The sequence below is a fragment of the Phragmites australis genome, chromosome 15, assembly GCF_958298935.1.
Source record: "Phragmites australis chromosome 15, lpPhrAust1.1, whole genome shotgun sequence".
NCBI classification, from domain to species: Eukaryota; Viridiplantae; Streptophyta; class Magnoliopsida; order Poales; family Poaceae; genus Phragmites; species Phragmites australis.
This window is the reverse complement of record NC_084935.1, coordinates 12,742,908-12,756,591: the sequence shown is the minus strand read 5'-3', so window position 1 is coordinate 12,756,591 and position 13,684 is coordinate 12,742,908. Positions and strand designations below refer to the sequence as shown.

At 42.0% G+C, this 13,684-nt stretch overlaps 1 protein-coding gene across 1 annotated transcript; it reads right to left on the bottom strand.

Moving 5' to 3' along the window:
• Positions 1-1,228: 1,228 nt before the first annotated feature.
• LOC133893229 (uncharacterized) lies at positions 1,229-5,836 on the bottom strand. The gene is made up of 4 exons (XM_062334204.1): positions 5,356-5,836; positions 3,833-4,612; positions 3,157-3,204; positions 1,229-3,076 (listed from the first exon to the last, which is right to left on the bottom strand). The coding sequence occupies exons 1-4, from the start codon at positions 5,566-5,568 to the stop codon at positions 1,910-1,912; spliced, it is 2,208 nt and encodes a 735-aa protein (XP_062190188.1). The 5' UTR covers positions 5,569-5,836; the 3' UTR covers positions 1,229-1,909.
• Between the last annotated feature and the right edge of the window lie 7,848 nt (positions 5,837-13,684).

The window sequence follows — 13,684 nt, the reverse complement described above, 5'->3', positions numbered from 1 at the left end:
TTCTCTGCTCTGGAAGGTGATTGGGGCCCATGAGCACTTGTTGGAAAGATCTCATCATCTACTTTCATATGGATCCAACACCAGCATCAGACTCCATCAGAGCTGCTCAGAATCGGCGAAAGAACATTCGGACCTCCAACCATGGGCATTGGTCCTTGTATCCCGTAGAGCCCACTAGGGGCCCATTCTAAGTTAGGGTTTCTTCGCCCCCCCCCCCCCTCCCCCCGGCCTCCTGGCTGCCTCCTATGTATAAGTAGCACCAGCAGCCACTAAGAAGAAGGTTGGGTTTTGTTTCGATGCAAGATAGCTTCAGCTTCTTCCTTGTAAACACGTGTGTCGGCTAGACCACCTGTTTTACTCGATTCAGAACCCCAACTTCGTGTATATCGATTTCATCCTTGGCAAAGTTTGTGCACTGTTTGCTTATCAACTTGTTCTTTCTTGTTCTTCGATTTGCTAGCAGGTTCAAGGTTGTTCTTGGCACGGCAAGAACAGCAACAAATCGGAGTCGGTGTAACTGTCGCTAAGACGCATCGCTCCTATTGGTCGTTGTAGTCGGGCAACACAACATCGAATCCACCCTAAATCGAGTTATCCCCTCTCACCGAAAGATCAGGACCAGCCCCTGCCTTATCATGACGACTTCCACATCCATCTATAAAATGGTGAGGTTTGGCAGACACAGATCAAGCATTTGTAAGTTTTCTTGGATGTGAAGTCCTCAGAATCCCAGATGTAGGACCACTCGTCTTGGGCTCCTTGCTGAATATTCATACTCAGTAAGAGGGTGGACAGCTCTTGAAGTTGGGAGGAGGCAGTAACAGATAATGGGAGACCAAAGTTCAGATATGCATCCTGCCTCATAAAAATCACTGAGAAAATTCTGATCACTTGCAAAGGAGAAAAACTGATGGAGTCTCAATTGCAAGATACCAAAATCCCAAACATCTATCCAAAAAGCTGCCTAACATTTTGTTTTGTGATGCAAAATAATAGCATAAAACAGTGACACCTCAGTTGTTATACTATGATGTCAGAGCCGATACAATATCCTTCCATTAAACGTCTCCACGCACACACATTACCAACAACAATGCCCAAGAGGTAGGTTTAAGATAATTTACGTCAAGACTGAAGAGTGCATGCTGAAGTTAAAATCTGCAACTAAAACAAAATGGTTAGAGAAATAGAGCAAAGCACACGGCCATTTTTCAAAGAATCCGAGCTAAAAGTTTATGTCAATTTGATTGCTGTTCACTACAAAAAGAATCATCAAAGAAAAGTTTATACAACACATTATGTTCCCAGTTTTTACATGCAATCTCACAAGAAGAAACCAAACAAAAATGTCAACCCCCAGCTCCGACAAATGATGATTCGTGTTAGATATAGACCAATCTTTTTTTTTTCTCGGATAGCAGAGTATCAGCAGAAACAAAAGAGTACTGTTGTGTGACTGGTCAGAATACAATTATTCCCTTCCAGTGCATCCACCACATTAGGAACAGGAATCTTCTGTTACTACTGCACGTACACATTCCCGAAGAGACCTCCATATTTAGCCACCAAAAGTACAAAAGAATGTTATGTAATTTTGAGTGTCAATCTGTGAACACTAATCCATTTTGCTCCATGGGTAGAGTGTATATAAGAAATATGTACCTCCGTGTACATTCTGTGGGCAAACACAAAACTTTTTACAGTTGGTAGGAATACAGATATTCGAGAGCACCAGCTGGTACCTGCCAGGTCCTCAATGTGTAGGCAGGCTGGCTCCAGATAAGAGTTATTAACCTGAGTAATCAAATCAATAGTATATATCTAATGTAAAAGAATATGCCTCTCCACGGTAAATAGATATCCAAGCCGGTGAAAACAGGTATTTTGGTCAGCATTAGCATGGGCTCTATCACCGATATCTCCCGATTTGCACTTTACCCATGCTGCTCTCCAACCTCTGTATACTTGCAGCAACACGACCAATGTTTGGTTTGGTATCAACAACATTATCATCGCTGCTGGTGACACTTCCAGTATTAGTCTGTACATCAGCGTTTTTGGTGTCACTGTTGGCATCAGTCCCAGCGTTGGGCTTTACAACAATATTGATGGCATCATTGTTCTTAATGTTTCCACTGTTTGGCTTTATGTTCATACTCTTGCCACCACCCACAGTGGCAATACTTCTAGTGCTGGGCTTCATATCTGAATTATTGGCATCACTATTGGCAATGCCTCCAGAGTTGCACTTCGCATCGAAGTTCTTGATATAAGAATTGACAACGCTTCTAATGCTGCACTTCACATCTCTGTTGAGAACACTGGAAGTGGTGATGTCCACATTACTACTCTTGTCATCTCTGCTGGTGATGCTGCCAGTGTTGGGCTTTATATCAATAGTTTTGGCATTTCTGGTGCTCCCAGTGTCCAGCTTTGCGTTAGAGCTTTTGGCATCACTGTTGGCGATGCTTCCAATGTGAGGCTTTGTATCAGAATTATTGACATCTCTGTTAACAATGGATCCAATGTTCATATTTACATCAGCATTTTTGGCAAGTCTGTTGATAATGCTTCTGGTATTAGGCTGTACATCGGCATTTTTGGAATGTCTGTTGGCAATGCTTCCGATATTGGGCTGTACATCAGCATTCGTGGAAACATTGTTGGCAATGCTTGCAGTGTTGCATTTTGCATCACCACTTTTGTCACAGTTGCCAGTGAGGTTTCCAATGTTGTGTGTCACATCAATATTCTTACAGTCACTGCTGGTGACGATTCCTGTGCTGTGTGTCAGATCAACATTCTTGGGACCAGTGTTGTTAAGAGCCCCACAAGTCTTATCATCATTGTGTTGAAGCCATGGATGCTGTAGGCATTGTGCAGCTGTCGGCCTCTTCTCTGGTGCAAAGTCAAGTAAAGGGCAAAGGAAATTGGCAAATTCCTGGGCATCAGATTCAGAAATTCTGTATTTGTCAACAAGGATGCGCTCGACAGATGAGAATTTCAGCCTTCTTATCCGCTTTAAATCTCCATGGCGGTCAAAATACTCCTTTGACCGTGTTCCCATGGTAGCAATCTGAGCTCATTGAAAAAATTATGCAGGTTAGTTTGATATTTCAGAAACAAAGGATTGATTAGAAAAAAAATTGGCCATACTTTTTTTGGCATCTTGCCAAGGAGCTCCATCATTAAAGCCAAGTGATCCTGCAATGAAGAACCCTCAGTCCTCAATCAAATATATAAAGGTCTACAAGCTAATAATTCAACTGCCAAGGATCCGCTCAATAGAACATCCAAAATTCGCAAAGCTTGGCGCTCATTCTCCTAATGTTCATGAAAATGCTAGAATGCCAATTGCAAATAAAATTTTAATGTCTATTTTGGAACTGGCATTTCAGAACATTGTAGATTAATCTCATTTGTCCAAAAGTTGAGACGACTAGTAACTATTTATCAGTTAGCTTGGCGTAATCCAATTATCTGAAAGGTTTTCCTAACATTTTTTGGGTTTCATATTATTTCTCAAGCAGTGTGTTGGTGCTATTCGGGGTAAACAGGAGTTATATAACTCTTTCCTATGCCAGCTCCAAAGTCTAATGCTAAGTATATCATGCTGATGATGACTACCTTCTGATGTTAGGCATACTCATCTTACAGATGATATCATGCATGTCCCAGTCAATCCTTACTTCTGTTATGCTAACTCTACCTACCTCGTATAGTTTTACTTCATTATATTTATAAAGTTCTCTGGCTGGAATGCACTACATAACTGAAGCCAACTCAAAGAGCAATATCAAATATCAAGAGACATGAGAAATGTAATTCCTACCTCATCTTCGCTGTATCCATGGCCTTCCTTGGGTGTAAATAGCATTTCGCCTGTGGCAAGCTCAAAAGCAATGCACGCAAGCGACCACACATCAACCGAAAACGAATATGCTGCACCTAGAATGATCTCTGGTGCCCGGTACTGCCTTGTCTGAATGAAATCTGTATACTGCTTGTCACCCCAACAAGCATTCCCAAAGTCCACAATCTTGCACGTCAGATCAATCCCATCCAAGCTCCTTTCCGAGCGTGAAGATTCTGCAACTGATTTTCTTCTTTCAGCAAGCTTTGCAAGCACTCTCCTTGCTCTCATCTTTAGTTTCTTCTCAATAGGGTTGAGACCAACTTCTCCATTAGGATTCCCCTCAGGCCTCTCAAGGTTGGGTTTAAGCCCAGAGCGTATGGGGTCCTTCAAGGGGTCAATTGTTGAAACAAGGAGAACATTCTCAAGCTTCAAATCTGAATGGATGATACCAAGCTCACTGTGCAAGTAATCAAGACCTACCAAAATGGATCTGCATATTTGCCTCACCCTATCGAACCCAATGCCATTGTACCGGTTGTACTGTACCAGCTTAAGCAAGCTATCTCCCAGGAACTCAAAGACAAGGCAGATATGCTGCCCATTCGGCCCTGTGTGCTTGAAGTGATCCATCAACTGAATGATGCATTTACAATTGGAAGGGTCCCTCTTGGTGATCTCTGACAGGAACTCGATTTCATGAAGAGCAGCCTGCGCAAACTCGGGCGCACTCTTTTGAATCTTGAGAGCCACATATTTCTGCAGAGAAGAGAGTACAATTATGAGCATGAGTACATGATATCAAAACTCTAGCCATGCTTATTTTTTGCTAATAACATAATTTCTTGTAAAAGAAACCTCCCAACTGTGATTCCCCAGAGCAATGATTACAGGTATCCTTGCAGTAAACTCTAAGCCACATTGTGAATAAAAAAAAGAGGGCAAGCATTAAAAGAACTGCACCCAAGACTAGCAACCGAATTTACTTTTGTATTGTACTAGAAGATAAACCAAAACTTTAATTTGGCATCATTTAAATGAAAGCCAACATGATTAGCCACCATTTCAGTCCAGCGTGTAAAACCTGAGCCAACCTGATTGCTCCGTCATGAAAAGCTAGAGACTTTCCGACGGCAGCAGAAACGGATGAACAAAAATCCCAAATGGGGAAAAGGACAGATTGAATCCTTGCTCTAGTGAAACGAAACCTACATAATCCGACAGCTCGCCCGCCCCATCGCAATCTCAAGCCCATTCCCCTCGCGTGGTGCCCACGGGCAGGGCGCGCGCCAACCCCGCGAGGCGGCAGCGACCCCCGTGATCCGATCAAGCGATCAATCTCCGCTAATCGACAAAGCGCGAGATCTACGGCGGCAATTGCATTGCTCGGAGGACAGGATCGCGGCAAGAGGCGATCTTGGTCGCCGGGGAGGGTCGGAGCGATCACAGCGATATCGGCCGGATCAGGGGAAGGGGAGGAGGAGGGAGGGCACCTAACCCACCTGTGATTGGACATCGAAGGCGAGCCAGACGGTGGAGAAGTTGCCCCAGCCGAGTTTCCACTGGGCGACGTAGCGGCCTGCGGCGAACTGGTCCCCGGGGCGGACGGCATGGTAGCCGCCCTTGCGGTAGCCGTCGACGCCCTCGTCCTCCTCCTCCTCTTCCACGTCCTCGTCGCCCGACAGCGACGGCGACAGCGACGGCACCCGCGACATCCTCCTCCTCGGTTCCTCCTCCTATACGGCTACCACAAGGGATCCGGGGTGGGCCCCGCGTCGGTCTCCGGCGATCCCACCGGCGGCGAGCGCGTCCACCTGGGCCAATAGGGTTGGGAATCGCGGAGGGAGATGATGGCGGGTTTGGTTTGGTTTACTATTTTTCCAGGTGGTGGGGTGGGAGGGATCATCCCCGGAGGAGAGACAGAAGAGAGAGAAGACGCGGGGAGCTTTCCCACGTCGATCCTCCTATTTTGGATGTATTGCATGTGCACCCACGACGACAGCTTCGCACCACCTCGTGCCACTTCCTGATCGACCTGTTCTTCTCAACTTTCTTTTCCTTTTGAAACAATCAAGCTGCAGGGCGAAAGAGAGGTAGTTGATCATGGACATCTTGCTCAAAATTTGTGCCTTCTCACTCTTTAAAAATCTATATAGATTCTCTTTTAAATCTAATGGGACAGCACGAGACTCGGTGCTATGGACATGATCCTAGCATGACACGGCCCAAGAGCTAGACGAGCTGAGCCAGCACAGCACGTCTAGTTGGGTGGTGCCTTGGCCAACGTCGCGGCAAGAAGTGCTGTCTAGCTGGGTGGTGCCTTGGCCAACGTCGCGGCAAGACGTGTCGGTATAGCTGAGCACGGCTAGGCTCGACACGGCCTGTTTAGAGTTATTGGGCACACGACTAGCATGCCAGGCACGAGTAGCCCAGCTGGGTCGGCAGGGGCACAACCTGTTAACGGGTTAAACAGGTTATGCTCGGCCCGTTTAAACCATTAACTCAAAAAATTTAAATATTCTAGCCATTATTTTGACTGTTTGAGCTCCAAAAAATTTAAAAAATTACAAAATTTACCATATTTCATCTATAAATAGAACACTCTCTCATTCCACACCAGCAACAAAATTTACTCTCTTATTTCCTCCTCTCATTCTTCTCTTAAAGTTCTTATGAAATTACGATAATTTAGCAAAATTAATCTGAATTGTTAAAAAAATCCAAAAAAAATCAGTACCGTCATCCTGCTATTTTGAAAAAAAAAACATGGTGATTTTTTCATAGATGTTCTTTCTATTTTTCTCCATTCTTTATAATGTTATTATTTCTTTTTTTAACTCCGAATATTTAAAAAAATTAGTGTCATTAAACATTGGTCATGTACAGCGATCATGATGATACATCCATACATCATGATTTTATTCTTCAATGACTCACAGGTGAAGAAGGACGTGTGTGTTGCAAGTGAAGAAGGACCCGATGATGAACCTTCAGCATGCTTCACACGCACTAGCATCTCTATCGTCAGACTTTACAAGTGCACACACGTGAATAAGCACTGGCTCCAAAAGATCAAGAGGCACTACTTCCAAAGTTTGGTAAAATTTTAATAGAATTTACGTAGAGGAAGACCAGATAAGTGTCAGGTATGATAGAATCTTGCTACTTCGTCGTCTACTTCTGAACTTTCTTTTTCTTTTGAAACAGTCAGCTGCAGGGCAAAAGAGAGGTAGCTAATCATGGACATCTTGCTCAAAATTTATGTGCCTTCTCACTCTTTTAAAATCTATATAGATTCTCTCCCTCATTTTGATCTGCCCTGCAATCTATACGTGGAACCCTGAGTATTGCTTTAAATTCGAGCAGGACTTCTGCTAGTCATTGAAGTGGAGAAAGAGGTATAAATAGAAGTCAAAAGAGTATACACACTGCTGGCAAAGGAATGGGGAATGAACATGATTGTCAACTATAAGAAAAGACTTACGCAGAACTGCTAGATGTGCCCAAGCAACTTCTTGCGTGGCCAAAATAGCTAAAAGGAGTCCAGGTGAGTCACTTTGTTTGTGTAACATTTGGACAAAGGCTCCCAAGAACATACAATAACAATTGTGGCTTCAATCACCGTAACTGGGCAATGGTGATCGTCGAAAACAAGAGATAGCGGCGATGAATCTACCAGTCGGTAACGAGTGCTCGCAAAAGAGGTGCAGATAGACATGGCACAAGGCGACTGTGAAGGACATTGATGGTGGTGAACATGATGGGGAGCCAATGTGGAAACACCTATAAGACCATCCCAATCATATTTTCTTTATTTCGTTCTCTTCTCGATTTGGATTTTGAAAGGGAGTTTGTGAGAGGATGGAAAGAGGAGGAAGTAAAATAAAAGCACACAGGAGATGAATGAATATGGTTTGGATTTTGAAATTGCTCTATCTCGGAACATCGAATCGATGGCAATGATAGTGCATTTAGCTATATTTGCGAGCAGAAAAGTTATTCACTTAAAGAATGTTGCTTTATTTGGATTGGCGACCATACCATTGTCGGTCTCGATCGACCAGAATTTAACCAAATTCAAAGGCTACACAAAGTTGCTCACCTTTAATACTATGGAGTATGGACGAGTGATGCCTTCTTCGGAAAGCTAAACTATATCATAGTTTTATCTAGTAGTGCTAAGATGGACTTAATCCGTGATATATAGAAAAGGAGGAGGTGCTATATGTGATAAATAGCAAGAGCTGTTGCGTTAGAATTCAAGTCAGGTTGGTGCCTCCTGTGCACCTTTTTTGCCACTTCATCATCCTCCAACGTTGTGGATTTGGTAGATTCTTTGCAGCTGTGAACAGTGCAGGCAATCCATCATTTGCTGCGCGGTACTCATCTCAACAATCAACATTCAACCCTAGTGTTCCTCATGCAATTGATTCGTGAATGCTATCCACAATATATTTTAATTTTTTATTTTCATTTTTTGTGCAAAACGTTTACCAAATTTTCTCCATATTGGTTGGAAGTCTTTTTTTTTTGGAACTTAACTAATTAGCCGCTCTTCTCTGAATTCACGATAGCCATGCTATTGCCTTTCGCCATCAGGTTGAGGGAGTCTACCATGCCTATTGTTAGGAAATTTGAAGTTTGCAATTGAGTGTAAGTCTGTCTCGATCTTTTAAAAGATTCGATTCTATCTTTTAAGAGTTTTTGATACTATATATACAAAGCAGAACCTCTCATTGTAAAAGACAGATGAATAAAGAATAAGTTATTTTTCTCCTACATTATGTCTCTTTTGTAATTGTTCTCTCTAGGGATCGCGAACTACATCTAGTAGCAGCGGTTTCTCAACATGTTATCAGTATAAGACTCTGCCAGAGACAAGTTAGAAAATCGAATCACCTCGCTTGCAAGGATTGAAAGGTACGATCAATTCGATGCGATACTCGATGCTACTGTTTATTTTGCGTCAAAATATATGAGAATCACATGAACAGTAGCAAGTTTGCATAAACAGTAGTGAGTTCGTATGAATATCATCGTAGTATCTCATCTTGCATGAATAGTAGCATCCAATTCCTTTAATCGCAACGAACACGGGAAAGCATCAAGGCGTGAACATGGCTGGTGAGGCCCGCAACCCCCACCTCGTCACTGGTCGGTACCGACGGTCACCATCTCTGCACAGATCAGAATATACATGGCATCTCGCTGACATACCAGCCGATGGTTTTTCCCCACTAGTGCTCGCCGCACAGCCACCATGTCGTCAGTCGAATTCGGCGGCCGCCCTCAAGCGCAGTATGCGGTGGCTTGAATGCCATTGCCACAGATCAAAAGAAAAGAAAAAAAGAAAAGGGGATACCACCGGCATGAAGCCGACGGCCTTCTAGCACCCGCGTCGCCCAAAGCAGCGCCACCGCTGCCGCGCTAGCCGACTGCAACCCATCACTTGCCCGAAGCCATCGGGCCACCGTAGCCCTATAGATCCGTCACTCCACCCGAAGCGACGCCGCTGCCCGCCATGCGACCGTCCGTGCCACCCGAAGTGCGCACTGCTGTGCCGCACGCGTTGCCCGAAGCAGCATCGCAGCCTCATCGGAGCACCGCACCACCACCTAGTGTCTTGCCGGCACTGACACCACTGGACCCCAACGACCCACGCTGGCGTCGCCCCCACACAGGCGTTGAGCGCAACAGGCCACTAGTCTGAGTGGCGGCTAGGGTTTTGGAAACCCTAGCCACCCACCCCCTGCTTATGAGAAGCGAGCGAGCCAAATGGGCTGGGCCGGCCCAAGTAGGCCGACCCAATAAAGAAAATCCGGTGAAAATAAAAAAAAAAACTAAAATTTTGCATTTAGACCCTTGGATTTTTCATGTTAATTGAGCCAAATCCCTAAATTTTGTATTTAGGCCCCTGATTGTTCTAAAAATTATCCGGAGGCTCTGTTTTTCGCATAGAAGTACCTCTAGAATTTGAATTTTGTATCTATTTTAGCAATTATGTGGTACTTAATTATATTATCATTGTTTCTATGCTATTAATTATTTTTTTACTGTTTAAATTGCCTGTTATGTGTTTAAATTCAGTAAAATTTGAATAATAGCATAGAAAATATTGAAAATTTGCAGTAATCCTATTTAGCAACATCATGCGATTTTATTAGTAGTAATGCTTACATTATTAAATATGTAGATGACTGGCATCACGAATAAGGAGTTCGCTGAGCTTAGTACAGATGACCGCAACTATCTCACTTAGGCGCCAGATGTCTAGATTGTACTTGGAGCGAAAAGGTTTCGTGCTGCCATTAGCCTAGGAACAAATAGTGCAATGGTTCCTATGGAGGATGAGAATGATCAAGCACTTCATTTTCTCTGCTACTATCTCTCCCACATTTTGAAGGATGAGTACATGACAATGATCAGCGCTAAGGCACTATAGGACACATTGCAGGAGCATTTTGACCGATTTAAGTACACCATCAAAGCTCTTGCAGAGTAAGAATGAGTCCGGCTCTGTTTCTATGACTTCAAGCATGTCAGAGAGTACAACTCCGCGCTGCGCCGTATTTGCACACTCATGTATCTCTATGGGAAAGAGATCACAGAAGAGGAGAAATTTGAGAAGGCTCTCTCCACTTTCCACCCAAATGCGGTAGAATCCGCAGGCAATCATCGTCAATCAAAATACAATAAGTGTTCTGAGCTAATTGATGTGTTGCAGCTTCATGAAGTTCATGACGAAGTTGTAAACAAGAACTTCTTATCCTAGCTGCAAGGAAAGAGCAGTGGCTAGAAGTCAATCATAGCTGTTTCAAAGCACGCAAGAACCGCAATAAGAAGCGGAGGAAGGGAGAAAGAAAAGCGGTAGCAGACAAGGTCAAGCCTGGTGATGGTAATGGCAAGACAAAGAAAGAACTCAAGGCATATGGTGAACAGAATCAAACATGCTATAAGTGCGGTGTTTGGGACCATTGGTCTCGAATCTGCAAAGCACCAAAGCATGTTGTGAAGGCATACTGAAAGAAGAAGAAGAACAACAACAACAACAACAACAACAAGAACAACAAGAAGAAGTTGAAGAAGAAGAAGAAGAAGCAGCCAGAAGCACACCTCACCATTGCAGTAGGGATGAAAATGGACAAAGCAATAGCAGTTGGGGGGAACATCTCATATAGAAGTTGATGATGCTCCCACACTATCAGTAAAAGACCGCCAAATGAAGGATGTAGAGGTCTCTAATTTGCCCTCCTCCACTGCCATAGAAGATGTCATGAAGGATGAAGCAGAAAAAAAAGGCCATTGAAGAAGAAGTGATCGGATATTTCGCAGACTCTATCTAGAATTAGAGTGATTAGCCATTTAATTAGTTGCTAAATTTAAGAGGATTGAATGAATAAATGTAAACTCTAGAAGACTAAGCTTAGCTGCAAACAATATTTTTTCGATGGTTAATAAAGCATTGAGTCTTGTTGCTACTTCCTCGCATGTGAATGATTGATTGCTTTTATTTATATAATGTTTGTGGCACTCATATGGAGGAAGTGTGTATTGTGGATAATGAAATCATAAACACCATCTTAAAAGAAAAGATGTATTTTTAGTCTATTAGAAACAGCTCTGGAAAAGTAAATAATATCAATGTAGTGATAAATGCGTAGTAGGTTCTGGAAGAGCCATAACCATACTACCTATGGGAACTACTTTGCACATCAAAGAAGCATTTTTATATCATGAATCTACAAGAAATCTTTTAAATTTTAAAGATATTCACGATAACGGTTTCCATGTAGAAACTGATGAAGAAGATAGTAGGAAACACCTACTAATCACTAAGCGTGATAGTGAAATGAAAATACTAGAAAAACTTCTCTCCATAAGCAGTGGTTTATACTACACTCACATTAAAGTACTTAAAGTGTTCACTACCTTAAAGACTGTGTTTTGTAGTACATAATTATTCTCCATATGGCATGATAGATTAGGTCACACTGGTCTTAGAATGATGAGTAACATAATTACTAATTCGGAAGGTCATAGAATAAATGTGAAGAATTTTTCAAATCATGGAGATTTTGTATGCTCCATATATGCTACTGTGAAATTAATATAAGATCGTCTACCTTAAGGTACACGATAAAATCCTAGCATTTCTGGACCAAATATAGGGGGATATTTGTGGTCCTATTCAGCTGCTTTCTGGTCCATTTCAGTACTTTATGGTATTGATAGATGTATCCTCGAAATAGTCGCATGTATGTCTATTATCTACCCACAATCACGCATTTACAAAATTGATCTCGCAGATCATACAAATCAAGAATAATTTTCTAGATCATCTCATGAAATCTATTAGAATGGACAACGCTGAAGAATTTACTTCTAAAGTATTCGATGATTATTGCACTGGTATGAGAATTAAAGTTGAACATTTCGTACCACACGTCCACACTTAGAATGGACTAGCTGAATCACTGATAAAATAATAAAATTCATTGCTAGACCTTTGTTGCATCACTATAAATTGCCTGCTACATATTAGGAACATGCAGTCTTACATGCGGCAACTCTCATTAATTATAGACCATCCTCATATAACATCCATTCACCTATGCAACTAGTGCAAGGGGTAATTCCGAAGATTTTCTATTTATGCAAATTTAGATGTATGGTTTATGTGCCAATACCACCGCTACAATGAACAACTATGGGACATTTGCGAAAAGTTGAAATATATGTCGGTTATGAGACTGCATCCATAGTCTGATACTTAGAACCAACAACTGGGAATCTGCATACGACCTACTTCGCTAACTGTATTTTTGATGAAAATAATTTTTCGTCATTAGGGGGAAGAAATATACCATTGGATGAAAAATATCGGGAAATTATTTGGCAGGTCGAAGGAATTGAGGCACATGACCCTCGCACTAGTGAAGCAAATGACGCAGTACATAAAATTATCGATTTGCAGAAATTAGAAAATGATCTACCTGATCATTTTTGTGATTTGAAGAGCGTGACTATGTCGCATGTGCCTACACGCAATACATCGGAGAGGGTGGAAGTACCAAAAGAAGGTACCCCTCATCTTGTCCTAGGAGCTCAAAAAATAATAAAAGGACAAGAAATTTAGTTTCTCAAGTCCCAAATAGCCGGAGACATCTGACAAAAAAGAAAAATGAGAGTTTACCACAGCCGATCACAAAATACCCCAAAGGAAAAAGCCAGTTGAGACCTGACGATTGTATGGAACCTAAGGAAGTAGGCATGCCGAATTTGAATCTTCCCACACTGGAAGAAATCAGTAAAAATGCGTGCACTAAAATTCACACTGTTAAACTAAAGAACCTTGCTCCAAAAGTAATAAATTATGAAGGACAAGATGTAGAAACACCTGAAAGTGCAATCCATGATAAAATAACAATAAGCTATGTAAATTCATGGGAATTATATGAAATATTTTGGGTGGATTGTGATCTTTTCCTCTTAGATAAGTTTTCCTGAAGTTTCTCATGTTAAGGTTGTTAACGAGCCAATTCATATGACCATGTCGTGAGCTATGTATTCTTTCTTTTAATTTTTTGAGAGTTTTAATGAGATATATGCAATTAGTGAGAAGTGCTTAAGAGGAAGTGTTAGGAAACCTGAAGTTTGCAATCGAATATGCGCCCGTCTCGATCTCTTGAAAGATCCAATTTTATCTTTTATTGGTTTTTGAGATTATATAAGATAAAACTTCTCATTATAAAAATAAATAAAAAAATAAACAGTTTTTCTTCTATATTATATCTCCTTTATAATTATTCTCATTAAAGATCATTAAACTCC